At 40.6% G+C, this 22,157-nt stretch overlaps 1 protein-coding gene across 1 annotated transcript in view; it reads right to left on the reverse strand.

The window, feature by feature from the left end:
- The window catches only part of ATP13A4 (ATPase 13A4), a 167,286-nt gene that overhangs the window by 84,101 nt on the left and 61,028 nt on the right, over positions 1-22,157 (reverse strand). The window contains exon 3 of the mRNA XM_063107150.1: positions 8,140-8,313. Coding sequence (XP_062963220.1) covers positions 8,140-8,313 — 174 coding nt within the window. The remainder of the gene's footprint in view (positions 1-8,139; positions 8,314-22,157) is intronic.

Genomic DNA, 22,157 nt, shown 5'->3' on the forward strand with positions numbered 1-22,157 from the left:
AGAGGCCTTGCCAGAACCAACCCTGCTGGCACCTAGATCTTGGACTTCCAGCTTCCAGATCTGTGAAACAAAAAATTTCTGTTGTTTAAGCCACCCAGTCTGTGGTATTCTATTAGGACAGCCCTAGCAGACAAATACATTGCCCAAGGTAGGCCAAGAGCAGCACTGGAAATCAAATCCAGGCACTCAGTCTCCAGAGTTTACTCTTAAACCACTTCACAATACTTTCTCTGTAGAGTCTGGTCACTGGACAGAGAGTACAATACCTTTAGTTCCAACTCTCAGCAGAAGTTTTACTTCTAGTGCTTACAGCTATGAGACCCTGAGCATTTCATTTAGCTTCACTGTGCCTCCATCTGTAAAATGGGGGGAAAAGACTCTCTACTGGTAAGGACCACATGAGACAATACGTATGTAAATACTTTGCAAACGATTCAATCACAGTGTAAATGACCCTGTGTTATAAAGGATAATGGCCTCAAAACTATTTGTCTTCACACAGAATCATTTCTCTGAGGCCAGCTCACAGAATCTCAGGGGTCTCTGGCTGGATGTCTGATGAAATCCCAGGTTGAAATGAGGAGTGGAGATGAGATTCAGAAGAGGGAACGTGTACCTGAAAGAAACATGATGTTACATTCTCTTACCTTCTCAACCATGGCATTTCACTTTCGTATCCTTGTGATAAAGAGTTGGTAGGAACCACGTGACCATTTATTACAGATTCAATTCAATTCAACTTATTTAATTACATTAAATAAATATTGTTACACCTGCTGTGACTGTGTGCTAGGTACTCTGGGGGAGGAAAAGGAAGCCATGATCACTGTCTTCAAAAAGCTAATAATCTAATAGAGGAGAAAGCTATAAAAATGAATGTAGCATAATGAGGAAAAAACTGAGGACTTAGAGAGTCAGGAGACTTGGATTCAAGTCCTATGCCCACACAACTCCTTCCACCTGGACCACTCTCCTTCTGTCCATTCTACCAGTCACCATCACCTCTTAACTCTTCTCCTTTGGAGCTCAGGGAGGCCTTTCCTGACTTTCTTGATTTAGTCAGATCTCTATTATATCATCTGGCCATAACTATGAACCTTTTCTAAGTAGCACTTTTAATAGTTGGATTTTTACATTTATTTGTGTAATGATCTGATGAACTCCATGAGCCCTGGTTTCTTTAATCATTATATCCTCCTCCAGCCCCCCGCACCCCCAACATACCCCACAGACACCTGCCTGTGAGCTAGCACTGTGGCTGGTATACAACCTGTGCTCATCAAAGTTATGAAGGAAGGAGGGACAGAGGGAGGGAGATCCTGGCTCTGACATTTACTAGGTTGTAAAGTCACTTTTTCTCTCTGTACACTCATCTATAAAATGGAGATGATAATGCCCATTTTCCAGGGTTGTTATGAGAATTAAATGAAATAATCGATAGCATGTTGTTTTGTAAACTGTAAAGTGAATTGCATTTGAATACAAGGCAGACTGCAAAAAGCACTACAGCAATCAGAAATAAAAACACAGAACTAAAAGAGAATGCAGGACAGGGAATTAACTCTCTTCAGAATTGGGACAGATAATGAATCCACAAAGACAACAGAGAAGGTGATATTCAGTTGAGGAATGAGGAGGTTTTAATAAGTGGAGATAGAACACTTGCTATCTACATTTACGAGACAGAGAGGATACGTATGTGTTGACTCTTCACTAGAATGTCACGGTGAAAACAGGGAATTCCATCTTTTGTTTATAGCTATATTCCCAGTCCCTATAGTAATATCTGATACATATTGTTGCTTGGTAAATACTTACTGAATGACAACAATACAGCAAAAAAACAAATAAACTGATTAAAAAATGGGCAAAGGACTTTAATAGACATTTCTCAAAAGAAGACATACAAATAGCCAACAGGTACATGAGAAAATGCTCACCACTAATTATCATGGAAATGCAAATCAAAACCACAATGAGACATCACCTCATACCTTTTTAGAATGGCCAGTATCAAAAAGATAAAAGATAACAAGTGTTGGCTAGGATATGGTGAAAAGGAGCCCTTACATACTGTTTGGCGGGAATGTAGATTAGTATAATCATTCTGGAAAACAGTATAGAGGTTCCCCAAAAAATTGAAGATAGAAGCACCATACAATCCAGCAATCCCACTACTGGGTATATATCCAAAAGAAATGAAATCGGCATGTCAAAGAGATATCTGCACTCCCCTGTTTATGGCAGCACCATTCACAATAGCCAGGATGTAGAATCAACCTAAGCGTGCAACAATGTATGGAGGGATAAAGAAAATGTGGTATGTATATACAATGGAATACTATTCAGACATAAAAAAAAAAAAAAAACCCAAATCCTGTCATTTGTGACAACATGGATGAGCCTGAAGAACATTCTGTTAAGTAAAATAAGCCAGGCACAGAGAGACAAATAGTGCATGTTGTCACTCATATACGGAATCTAAAAAAGTTGATCCCGTAGAAGTAGTGAGTAGAACAGTGGTTACTCGAGTCTGGGGAGAGTAAAGCAAAGGAAGAGATGGGGAAAGGTTGTTCAACAGACACGAAATTACAATTAGAAAGGAAGAATAAGTTTTCCAATGTGACCATAGCTAATAATACGATATTGTACGTCTCAAAGGAGCTAGGAAAGAGGATTTCAAATGTTCCTACCATGAAGAAATGATAAATGTTTGAGGTGATGGTTATATTGATTACCTTGACTTGATCATTACACAATGTATACATGTATCAAACATCACATTGTACCCCATAAATATGAATAATTATTATGCCAATTAAAAATTTCAAAAATAAAAAATAGCTACAGTTAATAAAACATTCTATCTACTCCTTTTAGGAAAAAGTTACTGAATAAATGAATAAGTGACTGAATAATAAATGGAGGGGAGAAGGAATATCAGAAGAAACTTTATGGGTAAAAGTATGGACAAAGCGAAGTGACTGTTTCCTGTAGAAAACGTTGTTGGTGTGGGGAGCCTGGGCTGTGAGGGAGGGAGCGGGGAAGAGAGGAGGCGAGAGACCCAGTAAACACAAGTGCCGCTGGCTGGTGAGGATCCTGGTGGCAGACTTTAGGTCTACCATTGCATGGCTGATCTGCGGACTTTTTAAGTTTTGAACTAAACCCCTATCCCTGACATCTTTAATTGAAACCAAAGAGAAAATGCTAGACATAAAAATAAAGGGCCTTGAGTCGAGCCTCATAACAAATCATCATGAAGTTCTCCTCTGCACAGCATGGGTCTTTAACAAGTGACATACAATAACAGTGAAGGAAAAAGTGTGTCTGTAATTATAATAAAGATGGAAACTAGGGAATCATCAGGAGCATCTGAATTCAAAACACCAATGAATGTAAATTATGTCATTTGTATAGAAATGTGGCATTGCCACAGACATTGGTTAAAATTCAGAAGTAGATGAATAATGAGTAAAATGCCCCTTTTAAAATTATAAAATAAAAATGTAATTACTGTTATCTTTTGGAGAAATCTCACTCTTAGAGTGGCTTAATAAGCGAAGGGGAACTGAAAATAAACTGTACTGAAGACTTTCAGTCAGTTCATCATGGCATTTTTTTTAATTTTAAGAAAATGACTACCTAATCAGTATCTGTGATAATGATCTGTAATCTTCCCAATATGAGACTGATGATAAATACCAAGTACTGATATTTTAATAACATGAAGAACTGATATACAACACATTACTAAGTAGGAGTCATCCAGTCCTCCTTAACGGGAAGTCGCTACTGTCCAGCTATTGTAATATAATTCAAACCAAAAATTTTAAGGTGTCGTTCTAATACACATAACTTAGCAGCAGACTTTTAAACTATCAGTGCCCGAAGCTTATTTTTATCTAAGTCTCAGATAGTATGAATGTTTGAAATAATTGAGTTCTTGTCTAATTACGTAGTCTAATTTAGAACCTCATTTATTTCGAGAGTCTCTGGCACAGCAAATCCATCTAAAATGACACACAAGAGCAGGTAATTAAAAATTAAAATTGAAATCAAGCTGAAAAAGGCAAGATTGAAGCTGGTGTAGACTGCTCTGATTAGTTGTGGAAGGGCAGTGAAATGTGGAAGGAGCTTAACAGACTTCCAAAGATGCAAAAAAAGAGGCAAGATGACGCCATGCAGCTCTGGGAGGCCCAATGTTTCTTTGAGTCTTTGCAGTAGATGTCCAACCGCAAAGCTGACCACATGCAGCTGGGAGAGATCACCTGGCTGAGCAGGGATGAGCACTGAGGATTCCCCATCACAGGACACCTTCCCCCATGTCTGCTGTCCTGATAGGGATGCCAAGCCTCCTGAGTAAGATGGGAAGGGCACACATTCAGATAAGCATGGCCATTTGACACAGGTGTGCCTCGTGCACAACAAGCTCTTTTGTGTAGGGAACTCTTGGAGCTTCTTGAGCAACACACACACACACTCAAAAGTGTTCTCAATAATATATTTTACAGTTTGCAAATGGCTTTTACATATGAAGGTACTTCAAAAAGTTTGTAGAAAATGGAATTAAAAGACAATATAATCTTGCCATGAACTTTTTGAAGATCCCATAATCTCACTTATTCTCACACCAGCCCAAGAAAGAACAAATACTTTACTACCCCCATTTTACGAGTGGAGAAATCAAAATCCTGAAAAGTTAGGTAACAAATCTAAGGTCCTAGCATTAGAAGCCAAAACCTTTTTATTACTAACATTATTTTTTTACATTCTATGATGTTGTTGCATTATTGCAGAGCAGATGGGAAAGAAGGGGAGAGGGGAAAGGGGAAGGAAATGTGATGGAAGAAGGAGAAAGGAGGAGGGATGGGATTGAGGCCTGTGGCACCCCCCACAATACCACAGGGGAGAGTGGGGGTCTTCCAGCGGTGACTTGGTCATTGCCAGGCTGGGTGCAGATGTCAAGGGGTTGTGGCAAATGCCCTTGCCTCCCACCTTCCCAGCTCAGGCACCCAGGGCCCTTCTTGCTGCCGCTCAGTTGTTGTCACTGGGCTGGCTGCAGGTGTGCGGGGGGTGTGGCCAAGGCCCAAGGTCCCCCACTACCCTGGCTTGGAAGAGCCTGGGGCACTTACTGTGGTGGCTCTGTGGTTGTTGCTGGGCTGTTTACTCATGTTGGGGGGTGTGACCAAGGCCCTCAGCCCCCCACCACCCTGGCTCAGGAGATCCTGGGGCACTTCCTCTGGCAGCTCAGTGGTCGTCACTGGGCTGGCTGCAGGTATGGGAGGGGAATGGCTGAGGCCCTTTGTCCCCCATTGCCCTGGCTTGGGAGAGCCCAGGGCACTTCCTGCAGTGGCTTGGTGGTCATCACTAGGCTGGTTGCTCATGTTGGGGGTGGTGTGACCAAGGCCTGAGGCCCTACACTGCCCCAGCTCAGGAGAGCCCAGGGAGCTTCCTGCAGCAGCTCAGTGGGCATCACTGGGCTGGCTGCAGGTGTGGGAGGGGCGTGGCCAAGGCCCTTAGCCCCCCACCACCCTGGATTGGGAAAGCCCAGGGTTCTTCCTGTGGAGGCTCAGTGGGCATCACTGGGCTGGTTACTCATGTTGGGGGAGCATGGCCAAGGCCCTTGGTCCCCCACCACCCCAGCTTGGAAGAGCCCAGGGCACTTCCTGCAGCAGCTGGGTGGTAATACCAAATCCCAAAATGTACCATCTCCCTGTCTGTTGACACTTTTTAAATTTTTTACTTTTAGTAGCTTTTTCTTTCTCTTTTCTCCCTCTTCATTTTCCTTTTGCCTGTTTCCCTCTCCATTTCTTTTCTTTTCCTCCCTTTCCTTTCCATTTCCTTGCCTATTTCCTCTTGTTCCTGCCTGTTCCTCAACTCTGCCAGCAATCTCAGCAAGCACAGCTCAGCCACATAGACATCCTCACAACTGAAGAGTCTGGTGATGTTCTCAGAAAGGAAGAAAGCTTTTCTGTTTCTGAGGTTTTGTTTCTGCTGCAGCAAAAGCATTGCCCTCTGAGAACTAGTTGAGGGCAGGTGGAAGTACAGGTACCACCAGGGTAGAATTAAATTGCTTTCATGCTAGAAAATAAGAATGTTGTAAGTCCTTAACTTCACATAGAGGGATTGATCTATGAAATGATGCCAAAGATGGAGTTTTCCATAAAGTCTTATGTCTCCACTCTGAGCCCCAGAAAACAAACTTCTCTCTACCCCTGTTCCAGCAAGTCACTCAGGTTGAGTATGGGAGGACCATGTACAACACTTTGCTAAATCTGGATCATGCCTCTTGATGCTATAGAACTATATATTGGCTGAGCCATAAAGCAAGGATCCAGGCCTTTATTCCTCTCCCAAGGACCAAGTGAAAAAGTGAGCTCATAAATGTGAGTGATGACTATTTATTGCAGTTTTTCTCAAAGTGTGATCCCTTACTAGAGGCTTTAGAATCATCTGAGAACCTGTTAAAAATGCAAATTCTTGGGCTCCAATCCCAATTTAGTGAATTGGAAACTCTGATGATGGGGCCCAGCAATCTGTGTTAATAGGCCCCCTAGATTATTCTGACGTCAGCTGATGTTTGAGAACCACTGGTCTAATTGCAGTTCAATGGGAACACCCCTGGACCAGGAGCCAGAACACAGGGAACTTCATCCTGGTTAGGTCCCTCACTCACATATGAGCTCAGGTAAACTGTATCACCTCCCCAGCCCTATTTCCCCACCCATCAGATGAGGAAGTCTTCCTTGGTGAGTGCTGGGCACTCTTCTCTTGTGCGCATGCACATCTGTGGCCTTCATGAAGTATCATTTGAGGCATCAACCGAGTACAGCTCCAGCCCAGCATCATCAATAGGACTTGCTGTTATTCTCTCGCTTTCTTAAAGTCTTGAAGTTCATTCTCCAAAAATCTCTAAATTATAGTTGAACTTGGGAGGAGGCAACTCGGCTATCACCTGTATCATGATTCACATGTCAGCTCAACAGGGATACAGAGCAGGCAGTTCTCCAAGGGAGCAGGATCCAGAACCAAGGGGGGAGCTGACTCAATGGAACAAGTAAACAAAGACAAGCTTCATCCAGTTCCCAATTTCACTGAAGTTTAGCCCAGCTCTGCTAGATTTCAGATTGAAAAGTAGATTTCTTTTTTTTTTTTTTTTTGGCTGGGTAAAAGGCTTTCTGCTATCCTCCCCTCTTATTATATTAAATAGAGTGTTTATCTAGGGAGATTGCTATATATGAAAAGAAGCTAAACTCCCCAAACAGGTCGATTTATCTAAAATGTGGCTGTCATCCCGTGTCATTTGGGCTGATGGATTGTCAGAAACCATCAGTAAAATTCAGCCGGAAGGGAGTCCACCATGAGATGTTCCTTTCACTCTCTTCAGTAGGAATATGCATTTCAGCAGGTCAACCAGCACATATTAATGGAATCCCTACCCCATACTGGAACTGGGGCTGCAGCAATTAAGTCAGAAATGGTCACATCTCTAGTGGAGCTAACAATCCTGCAAGAATGACACACATTGACTGAGTGCTGTGAGTGCTATGAGGAACTGCTACAAGAACAAATGTAGAAAAACTCACTTAAGGCCAGGGCCTTGTATTAGCAAAGAGAGACAATGACCTCAGGGACAAGATAACTGCATTTTTTACCCTAGCATATTTGTGGAAGGCAACACACTCCCATCAGTAACTGTGGCTCTCTCAAATCAGCAAGGGAAGACAGCATGCTCTTCAAAGGGATCCTCCCCAGGTCCCCCTCCTTTCCTCCAGAGTCACTCTAGTGGGAGAAATAGGCAAGGATACATCAGAATTTGGGGGAAGCATTGGTGTGAATTTTGTAGCCTGTAGCCTAACTTCACTTCACGCTACCTGTTATTCTCAGCTATTAACGTGGTTATTCCTTGTTCTAACATTCACAAAACTCACAATTCTAAAAGGAATACCCTGTGACATAGGTCTTCTTAATCAAATCCCATCATACAAATTATTGAATTCTTGATAGATGCAAAGCTGTGATGGGACCCAAGACTGGAGCCCCCATAGGCCACCTGCCTTGTGCACATCTCCCCTGGCCATCCCATAACACAAGGTCCAGGAAAAGGGCCACCAACTACAAAACCAGGTGCACACTTACTGTTGTTCTCAGCAACACGACATCTGCTTCTTGCAAGGAGCATGGAACACAATGTGCCCAAACGTGCCAAGCTGGTCTCCAGTAAAACACCAAAGAGAGGATTCCAAGTGAAAAGACGGATCCCACAATGCAGAGGGTTTGCCGGCAGCCTTGAGTCCGATAGCCAAATATCTCCTGGGACAGAACCAAGAGGACCCCAAATGTTGGTTAAGCACAATAAACAATAAATGAACAAATACTGCTTTTAGTGATGGGACTGGGGGCAGAGAGTGAGGGGAGAACAGGGTGAAAAATGAAGGGATTGGAGAAGGATTCCTGACCAACAAGAAAGGTGTAAGACATGATCCCAAACCTCCAGGAAACAGCAATCTAACTGGGAAAATCAGTTTCTACAATTTGAGCATCCAGCTACCCTGTGCCAAGCACTATGCTCAGTGTTTAGATATGTTGTCTTGTTTAAGTCTCCCAATTGTCCCTATCCTTATGTTATCCCTGAAATGAGATACTATTACTCTCACTTCATAAACAATGGGACTGAGCTCCCAATGGCTGAATGGAATGAACTGTCCAGGGCCACACAGCTAGGAAGTTCTGAGATTCAAACCCAGGTCTGTCAGCCACCAAGTCTTGAGTTTGATCCATGACCCTAACAAACATGACCACTAGCCATGTGGAAGGAAAGCTAGCTGGTAACAGTCCACATGATCCCCTTCACTGGGACCAGCAGTCATGGGCAGGAAGGACTAGAACTAGGCCTTGAGTTCAGAGTTAAGATTTGGTGAAAGTGTTTGAACACAAAAGGATTAACAAGTAAATGCCAATTTGCCTTTGGAAGTTTGGGATAGAGCTATGAGTTCCCACACTCCTCTCTTGTTACTAACAAAAAGAATTTTATATCCAGGGGAAAAACCATAGAGACTATTTGGTTTATTTCAACTCACGCTGTGGAGCACCTGTCATATGCCATAAGGGGACACTATCAGACGTTTGAACAAGGTAAGAGTTTCACCTCTGACACTCACATAATCTAGACAAACTTCTTCCTTCTAAGAAAAACCTGGGACAGAATAGAATACCATCCCTGAAGTCTATGCCCTCAGTCCTACAACTATATCCCACAAAGCGATAGGTACATTTTATACTGGTTATAATGGCTAGAATTGAGAGATAGTTGAGAGCCTTGATTAAAAGCACATTCTCTAGATGAAGACACTTTGGGTTCAGAGACTAGCTCTAACATTTCCTAGGTATGTGACCTTCAGTAAGTTATTTAACCTCTTTATACTTCAGTTGTCATCCATAAAGTGGGAATAGTAATAGTACCCACCTTACAGGTCTGCTATGAGGTTTAAATGAGTTAATATGTATAAGTGCTATGTAAGAATTTACTACTGCTGCTGCTGCTGCTACTTGGCCCCATTGCCCAACACAGACCTGAAATCCTATTCGCTTGTTCATTGGCAGTTACATCCAAGAATTCCTAGCATCAACAGTTCTGCTCTTGCTAGGATTACATTATCAGAAAAGGTTCTGTCATCCTTGGCTGAAAGCTGCTTTCATGTGTAATTATTAGGTTTCTTCTTCTTCTTCTTCTTTTTTATTATTATTATTATTATTATTATTATTATTATTATTATTATTATTATTATTATTTGCAAAAGCACATACGTGTGTTGAATGTCTTCCTTAGGTACTGTCAACATTTGGCATAACTTTTATAAAATGTTCTCATTAACTCAGCATACAAGCTCTTGACTGACTTTGCAAAGTAGAATGTCTATCCTGACATAAAGACTCTTCTGCCCCAAGCTCAAGCTATTGCTTTCCAGATGCCAAGCCTAGAATAGATTTGTCCCTTCATCACACTGGCAGCAACACTCTGTGAATCCTTCACTGAGCAGCGTCCCAATCCTTATTTCTCTGCCTGTCCTAGTCCATCCACCATTTTTTCCCATGTGCTTTTCTATGCTTCCACACTTTGGCATAGATCAACTTCTGCCCTCCACACCAGTCATTTTACCATCCTTCTAAAATGTTATATTGAAAAGTTTCCTTACATTGCCAGTCAGTTGAGCCCCCAAGTAATACGCCTAGGTTACTTACTGTTATACAGCACAAACCTTACTGTTACCTGCACTCTTTTATGGGCTATGCAATGAAAGCCCTCTGTAATTTCCAAAGTGTTTTCCTGCTCATAATCAACATAAAGTAAGCAAAAATTATTATCTTCATTCTCCACTTAAGAGAATGGAAATTCATGAAGATATTATATGTGATAAGAGTTATTATTAGCAACTAACTATTATTGGTAACAATGCTAGCAGCTAACCCTTATTGGGCACTTAAAAGCCCTTCACTAAGCACTTTACACATATTTTCTCATTGAGTTGAAAAAGATTAAATGAGTTTCCCAAGGCACAAAGCTCATAAGTAACTCAAAACTGGGCCTCCAATCTAGATCTTTCCTGTACACGGAAGATAATGTGGGCTTGCCATTTCTACTATAAGGCTCTTCATTTTTTCTTTAATTTTAGTTTAATTTAACAAATGTTTACTAAGTGCCCACCAAATAGCAGGCATGTGCTAGACCAGAAATCAATTAGACAATGTCTTATCCTCAAGGAGCTCATTAGTTTAGTGGGGAAGAGAAACACAAAAGCAGATAAAATTAAACAAATTTAGAACAATCAAAGGGTTATATAAAGGGATAACCATATAAATTGTCATCTGAATGAAGTGCTATTAATAATAACACTGGAATAACAAGAGTAGACCAGAAGCATCCCAAGTAAGCCAAGCGAGTACCCCCCTAGCTATACCCAAGAGTTATTCTAACAGCCTCCCTGCTCTCAGTACCGTGGAAACTACACCACCATGTAGTGTCCCGTGATCCGTAATACATTGCCAAATTTTCTGTAGCAAGAATAAAGTAATGTGGACAAGGAGTGTTCAATTATTGCTTGCTGAAGTGAGCTGAATTGTACTGACTTGCAGTGAATTGCATTGTGGGGACTATTGATGGATATTGGGTTTAAAATTGCAAAACTTAGCATGGCGCTTATTACCACATAGCAACTTACTTCCTACATTTATGGAGTGCCTTCTGTGTCCCTGAATATGCTTGAGGGACCGTTCCTGCTACCCTGCAGTTCACCCACTCTTACCTTCCACAAATAGGGATCAATCAGCCAAAAGAAGAATATGGGGAAAATGTCCAAAGAATATTAAACAAATAATTAAACTCATGGCAGGTAATGTGCATTACAGACTAGCACACTGTTCCTTTCTTTATCCTTCTCCTACCCACACATTCTTCCTCTCCCTCTGTCCCTGGGCATTCAAGACCTCTGATGTGCAAGAAGCCAAAATGTGATCCTCAAAGTAATGATTTAAACAACCTTAGCTAACAGAACCCTCTCAGCATCTATGGACCCTCTCCACAGAAAAACAGACAGGAACACATACAAACTTCTCCATAGACATTAAGGGGGGTTCCCAGAGCTTAGATAATGCCCTGCCCTAGAGGATCCATGAGGTTGAATCAAGGCCGATCTTTCAGAGTTTGTACCCTAGGTACTTTAGCTTAGGGCCTGATACAAAGTAAGCACTTGGTAAATGTAGAAGTGTGACAATATGAGCACAGGGAGGGTGACAACTGGAGCAGGACAGTGGTTGTCTCCAAAGAAGCTTCACAAGGTGATGTCATCACCTGGGGCCCACCAAGTCCTGAAAGTGGCTCTCAGCCTTCTAGCCCCAGAAACGGCCAACAGAACTGTCTCTCATAGGGAAGACTTCAGTCAAGCAGATCTTAGAAACTGGGGTTTAATGAGAGAGAGATACATGCAACTGTCACATCAACCAGATAAATGCACGGATTGGTATTGAGTTCATTCTCTCCCCAACAGCACCATTTTCACAGTAGTGATTGTCCTGCCAACATAGATACGCAAGCATAGTGCTTAAAATGGGCTCTGGAATCTCCACTGACCGTCTCCCACCCCAACTGACACAATTGACACACACCTTCTTTAGACACATTAATTCATTCAATTAAATTACAGTTAAACCTTGTTGGCCTGGGAGCCATTCAGTCTCTTGACACAAAATTGCATTTCTCTATAGCCTTCATTAAATATTTTAAAGTTTTAAAAGATTCAACTTTGAAAAGTTTATCTCCCTGAAGTTAATCTCTTTTCCCCTATTTCCAAATTTTGGGTGTGAAGAGAATGTTTTGCTATAATTCCCATGCACTACAACAAATTATGTCAAATAAATGCAATCGACCTAACTACTTACCCCAACCCCAAAAACCTATTAAAATTTCTGTCTGCGTCATTTCTGTTTGCCACTCCTTAGCACTAAAGGAGACGTTTCCAAGCTTCTTCTAAGTTACCTTCACTTCCAGGTTCAAATGAGAAATTCTCAACCTCAGTGACTGAGTCCAGAAATCTTAAACCACAGGCTGAAAATGAATGGCCTGCAGGTAGGTTTCTTGTTGACTTGGTATGGATTTCTTAAAACTTTAAATTGGTCTTCTGGTTATTTTCACATAAAAATTATGATTTCTACTTTTTCTTTAAATATATCTGAAATTCTGACAGTGTTCCCCCACGTTCTTGCACTGTAAGAGTTAGCTGGAGAATATCAACAGACATGTACAAAATAACCCAGGAAATAACCCAAACACCTTCCACTTAGAGTGCGTGATGTACTGTCATATGTCTACACAATAGGATTCTCTACGCCACTTCACACTCATCAACTCCGCTAACACCCAGCAATACAGAGGGCTCTTATATAAGTGAAAAAGTCAGTGCCAAGGATTACAACAGCATAATAACCTTTTTTATAAAGTTAAAAACAACTAAAATTTAAAACATATTTTTAGGATACACTTAGAAAACTGTATAAAAAAGAAAGCAGTGGAATGATGATGATGCAAGACAGTAGCTGCCTTTACTGGGACGAGGTGAGGCAATGACAGGCCACACTGAGAAATGCAGGTTATTGTCATGCTCCTAGCTCTTGTTCGTGGTGGTGGGTTCATCATACTATTATAAAAATCTAATTAGATAGCTAGCTAAGTTAACGCAACTCAGCATGGGCAAATAACATGAGTGTCTCATGAACCAAGGACTGTGGACAATCTCACTATGAGTACCTGAAGTCTTAGGGGAAAAAAGGAAGAAAGAGCCAGCCAGCCCTAGTGAGAGATGTCCCCCTCTAAAGGAGCGGGTGCTCTTTCCCATTTGCCATGCCCCTGCCATGTTTTCTTTTTTCCCCAACACTGAGGCCATGTGTCAGGTTCCATCTAAACTCATAATGGGCCTGCTCCTTGAAGTTACAGCCTTGCCCTGTAGGCAGTGGTTCTCAACCACAGGGGATTTTGTCTCTTCAGGACATTTGGCAATGTCTGGAGGTATTTTGGGCCACTCACAACAGGATGAGAGTTGCTTCTGACATCTTGTGAGTAGAGGCCAGGAATGCTGCTAAACATCTACAATGCCGGGAACAGCACCTTCCCAACCTCCACAACAAAAAATTATCTGGCCCAAAGTAGTGCAAGGTTGATAGGTCCTGCTGTTGGCATTTTAGTTTGCCCCACCAAACCTAAGAAGGTCTCTAGGTCCTCGTGCCTAGGATTGCATCCTCAGCACCCAGAGAACTAGAAAATTGTGATATTGAAATCGATGGAGAAAAAGGATTCACACTTAATGCCAAATGACCTCTAAGGTCATAGTGCAGTCCAACAACTCATTTTGCAGATCAAGAAATTGAGGTGCTGAGAGAGGAAGCAAATTGCCCACTGTCTACACCTGCCTCCCTCTCTGGCCTCACCTTGGGCTACTCTCCCTTCATCTCACTCTGCATCAGCCCCGAGGGCTCTTTCCATTTCCTTGAGCTCACCAAGTCCTTTCTTGCCTCATGCCTTCCCATGGCTGGCTACTTCTCACCTTGTTCACCTCTCAGAGAGGTCTGAGCCAACCACTCTATGTAATTAAGCCCCTGATCTTATATACCCTTTAAAACACACTTTTGTAGCATTTTCTCAATTTGCAATTTTTACTTTTTGCTTGCTTTTCTAGTGGTTTTCTCCTTTCTGCCCCCCACAACTAGACCTTAAATTGTATCAGATTAGAATCCATTTAAGTTTATTTCTTCCAATACTGTTTACCCAGCACCACATACATTATCTGCATACAGTGGACACTCAGTAAATATTTCCTCAGTGACAACTTGACAGCTGAGTCCTATTTTCTACTAACAATGTCTACATCTACCAATCAGTGACATGGTGGGTCTTGAGGGATCCTTAGGAGCCAGGAGGTATGACCACCATTCTCTGCCTCATGGAAGATAGTTGGAATGTCACCTAACCTAATTCCATTCCCTACTTTGGAATGTCACTTAACCCAATTTCCTTTCCAGTTTCTCTTGCCACATCTTTACCTCATATGACTATTATGGGAAACAGTAGAACAACACAGGTGTCAGACCCCAGACCAAGGATATAATCATAAAAATGTTTCTGTGCTGCATCACCAGCATAAAGTTTTCAAAGTATCTTTGCTCAGTTCAATTCAAATTGCCTACTATGTCTAAGGCCATGGGTAGGGTATGTCTGCTAGAGATAAATTTTCCACCCTCAAGGGGCTGACAGGAGAGATGATGAATTAAAAAATAACTATAATTCAGGACAGAAAATATTAAGATCCATATGAAAAGCACAAGGGAAAAAATTAGTTTCAAATGAAGAGATCCTACTGAGATGATAATTAGGAAAAGCTTTCCAGGAGAATTGTTACTTGAAATTGACCTGGAGAAAATTGGTAGAATTTCAATAGTTGGGAAAGGAAGGTAGGAAAAAGGGCACTCCAAGTAGAGGAACTAGCTTTGAGCAAAGATGCAGAGTCTAGAAACATGGAATATATTTAAGGGTGAAATGTCAGTTTAAAATATTACAGGAGATCAGCATACCATAGTGTTACAATTAACCCAGTCACATATGGTTAACAATGAACCTTAGGGTGGGAATTTGGGATCCTAAGATGTATACACTACTGCAGCTAGCAGTTGGCCAAAGGAAAGACTGCTGAACCCTTAAAAACTGCACTTTCATAAGCAGCAGGTAGACCTCTTCATGGCTGCCCTAAAGTTAGTGTTCCTGGGAAAATCAGGGGGTAGAAGCCATTGCTTATAGCCATTTCAGTCAGACAGCAGTCTGATTACAATTCCCTGGACTAATCAGTATTCCCTTTTCTCAGCCCAGGATGCTGTCAGTCTGTGCTATGAAAACTCTTCCTTGTCATACCGGCTGGCTGACAGAAAAGCAATCCGTCCCATCTGTCAGAGGTAAGCAAGGTGGTAATACCCTGCCCTGTGTTAATTGTCCATCTGAACTTGGGCTGAAGTTCATGAAACACACAGTTCATGTGAATAATAACTTCTTATTATGTTTTAGTCACCCTAAACGTGTTTCTTTAATATGCTGCTTTGATTCTCACAATCTGGTAAGGAGGGAAATATCAGCTGTGGGTCAGAATAAGGAAGGAATTGAAACTCTTCCCACCCAGCAATTAAAACTCTTCCCACCCACCTGTCATGAAGACACTTCCTCCTCCTCAGCTTTTCTTATATCTTCCTCTGGCAGGTGTCATAAGGGACAATGCCTGAACACTTGCTGATTGTTCACATTTTAGCTAATGGATGTGCTGCCCAGACAAGTTCTTAGGTTCCTCTTAAACAGGTTTTCACAAGGTTCAAACTACAGAATGAGAGGAAATAGGCAAGACGGACTCCACCCAACAGTCAGACACGTGTTTTCTGCAGGCCCCATCCTAATCTCTTGGTCTGGCAATCTTGGGTAAGAGGTATTTTCCAGGCTTTCATGTTATGCTGAAATTAAAACTTTTCTTGCTGGTGATGTCTTTGTTATAATAAGAAGTATATACTTGGTCTTTGTCCCTATTCCTGGCACAGAGCAACTAAAACCCTTGGAATTTCTTGAATGATAGGAGTGTATTTTGTTATTTATATTGAGTCTCTGCCAACCATACCTGAGTTTATGCTAATGAGGTAATTCTTGGTAGCCTACTAGATAGCTTCAGGATGGGGGCTGGTGGCCAGAGGAAACAGCCATGTGTTTGGAGGGTTGAAACTTTCAACTCCACTCCCCTGACCTTTGGGGAAGGAAGAGGGGCTAGAGATTGAGTTCAATCACCAATGGCCAATGATGGAATCAGTCGTACCTATGTAATGGAACCTCTGCAAACCCCTAAACTACAGGATTCAGAGGGCTTCACAGCTAACAAATAAATCCATGTGCCAAGAGAATAGCGTACCCCAACTCCATGGGGACAGAAGCTCCTGTGCTCAGGACACTTCCACACTTTGCCCTACATAACTCTTCACATGGCTGTTTATATGTATCTTTTATAATAAACCAGTAACAGCAAGTAAAGTGTTATCCAGTTTTGTAAGCTATTCTAGCAAATTATCGAGAAAGGGCTGAGTGTATGAGAACACCCCAACTTTGTACCCAGGTAAGATAGAAGTGTGGATAACCAGGGCACCCGATACTTGTAACCAGCATCTGAAGTAGGGACAGTCTTGTGGGACTGAGTCTTCAAATCTGTGCAATCTGACATTAACTCTGGGTAGTGAATGTCACAATTGAATTAAATTATAGGACACCCATTTTGTGTCCACAGAGTTAAAGAATTTGTTGGTGTCAGAAGAAAAAAACAAAAACCAAAAAAGCCCTATAAATTTGGTGTCAGAAATGCTGTGAATAAAAGTTGCTCAGCATCTGAGTAGTGCAAAACAATAAGAGCACAGACCGGACCTCCACCTTGTCTAGGCAGCATATTCACTGCACAGTATAGAGAGCCAACACAGGGTAGAGCAGGAGAAAAGACAACACATATAAAGACAAAATACTTCAGTTCAAGACCTGGACTGTTATGAGAATGAAATGTGCTAACAGCTGTGAAAGTCTTATTCAAATATAAGCTGTTATTATTAAGAGAGAAATTAGAGTTAAGGCAATTGATTAACCCTCAGTGACACCCAGACGTGTTTGGCCTCTTGGTATTGTTCAGATCTCAGCTTCCCTGACCACACAGTCTAAAAAGTAGCTACGCAGTCACTCTCTAGCATGTCATCCTATTTTAAATCTCTGTGAGCCCTTATCTCTATCTGATATTTTTCTTACTTGTTTATTTTTTATGATCTGTTACTAGAATGTAAGTTTCACAAGAGCAGAAGTGCTTCAGTCTGTCTTGTTGATTGCTGTATGCCTGCCACATAGTAGGCCCACAAACATTGTTTGAGTGAATGAATGACGAGATTACATTGTAGGGATTACAGTCTAAGGAAGATTACTAGAAATATATAGACTGATTAACGGAGAGGCTAAAAATTACAATCATATTCTGTTAGCATCTGATGAATGCTTAGCAAACATCCAATCAGATTCATCATTTTTCAGAGAAGAAAGCTGAGATCTTAAGAGAATTGTCAAACAAGGACACATAGAGAGAAAGCATTGAAAAAGAACTGATCTCCTTCCAAAGTCATGTTTCTGCTATTTGGCCAAAGGAAAATGTATCTTGATGATAAATATTATTCCCCCATATTTGTCTGTATCCTCAAGTATCATTATATGCCACTTACCATAGGATTTTAGAAAATGAAAAGCCTGCCTTGAACTCTGAGAGGGATGGCTCAAGAGATGATCTGATCCTGCATTCCTTCCACAACATCTGTAACAAATGTTTTCCTGGCTCTTACATCTCCAAGGAAGAAAACTGCACTTCCTGGGGAAGGCTGTTCCCTTTTCAGACAACCCTACAAATAATTACAGTATGTGCCAGAGATTGGGCTAGAGCCCAGAAGGTAGGACTCCAAGCTCCCTTCTCCTTACCACACACGAACGCACATAAGCACTTCCCTTTCAACCAGAACACCTTATCTTCCATCTGCCTCAGATATTGGGCTTCCATCAAAAGTTTGTGCCTAAAAGAACCTGTGTAGATAAAATCATTTTGAAAACCACGGTTACCAAAATTGCTTACTGAGATGGCCTGAAATCTTTTTCATATAAAGGAAGTTTATAAAAGAAGTAATGGAAAGCATGCTATAGAACAGTGGTTCCTATGCTTTTCAGTATGAGAAGCCCTTTCTTAATATTGCTTGTGAGAGACAAATTATTAAAATCACTGTTGAAAGTAATTTGGCATTATATAGTAAGGTTGAAGATATGCATACTGCATGACCCAGCAATTCCACTCTAGGTATGTTCTCTACAGAAACATGTACATGTGGGTACCAGAATACACAAACCAGAAAAACTCAAAACTGGAAACAATCCAAAAGTTCATCAACAATGAATCTGATTTTTTCAAGTATAGGCTTACAATAATATATTCTGCCACAATGAAAATGAATAAACTTAATTTTATGCAATAATATGGATATATCTCAAGAATATAACAAACAGAGCAGAAAAACACAAAAGAATATAATCAATGTGGTTTCAATCATAAAAACTTAAAAAATATTGTTATGAGATGAATAAATAGAAAAAACGTGTTTCTTTAAAAGGCAGGGAAATAATAATTACAAAAGTCACATGAGAGGTTGTCTCTGGGTTGGGGGAGAGCAACAGAGATGGGTTGTAATTAAAGAGGAGCCCAGGAGAACCTCTGGAATGCTAGTTAACAGTGTTCTACTTTCTGACTTAGACAATGACTATATTTTTTATTTGATTTATCATTAAATTAGCTGTATGTATTTTTTGCATATTTGTATGACATTTCCAAAAAAAAAAGTCACGCACTCTCGAATGATTGAGATCTACTTTTGCTTATGGAGACCATATCAATGCTTGTTGGGCACGTGAGTGCTTGGACACAGCAAAAACTCTATGACTTACTGAGTTATGGCTTACAGGTGTGCAACCACTGGTGTAGGGAAAAAAAGCATTGGCTTGGATATGTGAAAGCCTGAGTTCTATTCTGAACTCTGGCCCTATTAAACAATCCTTTTCCCCTGTCTGGGCCCATTTGTAACAGAGAGGGTTGAATTATATGATCTCTTGAAACCCCTCTACATTTTGATACCTGTAGTTCTTATAGTAATAGCAAACGTCTGACTATCACCTATGTGACGATTTGCAACCTCCCACAGGCGCACATCTAAAGTCATAAATCTCTTCCATGGAGATGCCTGCCTTCACTTCAAAGCTGCCCACGTGGTCCTCACGCAAGCTTCAACGTTCCTTTAAGGAAAAATAAAGGATGGTTTCTGTTACACCATTTGTGCAGATTAATGCTAACATGTTATGCAGACCACCTGCTTGAGAATTATCCAACAGCCCCCAGGAGAAGAAGCGTCTCACATGCAGGATGCCCCATGCTTGGACCCAGGAATGGGAGCTGGCATGCCATTGCATAACTCACTGGCCATTCTGCCATATTAATCAACTGAGCATCAGAGTTACCCAGTGTGTCAAGAGTACTTGATTCATTTCTATAACTGTATTTGGATTTGAGCACAGCCTTCAGTAAGATTTCTTGAAATTCTTAGGATCAAGCCATAGTACATGATTCTTGTTATGACTGACAGAAAAAGAGCCCTCAGATCTGCTAGGGAATTTCAAGCAAATGGACAGAAGTGGCAAGTGGTAAAATTAGTACAGGTGGAAGGGAAATGAGTTACTCGGTAAGAATGGAAAATTGTTTGGGAGAATAGTGGAGCATAAGAGAGACCAGAATGTCTACCTTTTTCAAACATCCTGTCATGCCTGACCCAGCTGATAAAAGGTAATTCAGGACTTTAAAAACTGGGCCAGAGAGTTACAACATTAACTTAGCATTTTTTAAATACTTTTATTATTACAGAAGCAAAACATGCGCATTTTAAAGATCATAAAATAAAAATAAATACTAACTTTGTATTCCCACAACCCAGAGAGCACCACAAATAACAACTTAGTGCATATATGTTATTTCCCTTACAAAAATAAAACCATACTATAAATGTTATTTTACAATCTGCCTTTTTATTTAATGGCATCCATTTTTCCAGGTCAATGATTTTTTATCTCATCTAGTACCCAAACCATATTCAAATGTCACCAAAGATTTGCCAATGTCTACTACACCTGCATTATTCTATTTTTTAACCTAGTTGATGATTATTTTGAATGTTCACCTTACAATTACTCATTAAGCTGTACATAAACATTTTGTGCATTTATATAGGTATACTGTATAATATTGTTACATAAATAATATACAATAATAAATATATAAATAGTATATGATACATAAATAATACATACATAAATAATATATGATAATATATATTCCACAATAAAAGAAAGGAGGAAATATTAGACACTCTCATATGATTATCACTGAACTGTTGCTAGTTCTATTAATCAAACTCTTTCCCTGTTTCATGATAATGATTATTGAGTTCTGTAAGTGTTCATATGCTAATAACTACTCCCCCACTGATTTCAGTTGTTACACTTACACAAAGAACACAAACAAGTGACCAGATGCTTTCATTTTCATGTTTTTGGTTTGTTTAGGAATAATTACATTTATACCACAGGGGAATGGTAAAAAGTAGCCAGTTTTTGCCTAGGAGGAACTTAATTTTTATTTTGTTATTTTATATTCTAACAAAAAATTAAATATAATTTTATGCCAATTTAAGTTTGGTTCTAAATTAAACACAGAATGGATTTCCTTAGCAGAGTCCTTTGAAATCTTTTTCATGTAATGGCAACCATAGAAAAATGATAATATTTGCACAGTACAGATCAGGGAAATTGATAAGGCTGTTTGAAGCTGTAGGGGATCAATACCTCAACATTTCTGTGAGCACCCCAGGGCTATCCGTAACACACCAGTCAAGTAGTCAGGCCTTATTCTGCATTTACAGCAACACAGTACCTTTCCCTTCCTCATTTTTCTCAGTCTAATGAGAGTCAAATTTGGCAAAGATGCACCTGAAATGGATATGTCTTATAACTACTCATCATTCCCAGAGATGCTGTGTGTTTTCCCATCTCTACACCTTTATTCAAGTGAGTTATTTTTATTTTTTCTTTTTGCTTTTGTTTTTGTTTTTCACATGCCTATTCCAAACTGCATTGCTTCCTCTCCCAGGAAAAAAAAATTCCTGGCTATCTTTAAAGTACTACTCACATGAAAGTTTCTTTATGACACTTCCTCAATCAGAATTAATCACAAGTTCAAAATCAAACTCATTACCTGCATCCTACTGTGTCTCTGAATCACTACCACCACCATTACACATTCAGTTACATGACTCAGATATTTAGAAATTCACTTTAATATTCTCGTCCTCATTCCCTGAACATCTAATTAGTCTGAGATCTATTGATTGTCTTCTAGATACTTCTCAAATTGGTTTCCTTTTCCCAACCCTGATACTGCTGCCTCATTAGTTCAACATGTACTCTCACAGGAATCACAAGAGCCACTGTGTCTAGCTCCAACTCTGTCCGAGGTTGTCCACACTGCTACAGAGTGGCCTTCCCAAAACAGACATCTGATTTCAATTCCCTACTAGAGTGACCAACTGTCCCAGTTTGTCCAGGACTTGGGTTTCCCATGATGTGGGGCTCTCAATGCTAATGCTCAGAAAGTCCAGGCAAATCAGGATGGTTGAGCACATACTTAAAACCCTTAAGTTTCTTCAGAATGAGTCTCTTCAGCCTCAACTCTGTTCTCCCTGTCCCCCTCCAACATTCATACATGCTGCACATGAGCTTTGCCAAGCTACATTCAGATCTCCGAATGGAATGTGCTTTGTTCTTTTACATCTCAGTACCTTTGTACATTGTGTCTCCTTAACTTAGAATGCCTTTTACCTTATCTGGGCTTCCTGGTAATCTCTTATTTATTCATCAAAATTCTTTTCAATTGGTACTTTTTTGCTGAAGTCACCCAGGAGCTGGCTGTAGCTTCCTCTTGTGT

This window comes from Cynocephalus volans, chromosome 1, assembly GCF_027409185.1.
Source record: "Cynocephalus volans isolate mCynVol1 chromosome 1, mCynVol1.pri, whole genome shotgun sequence".
In the NCBI taxonomy this organism is placed as follows: Eukaryota; Metazoa; Chordata; class Mammalia; order Dermoptera; family Cynocephalidae; genus Cynocephalus; species Cynocephalus volans.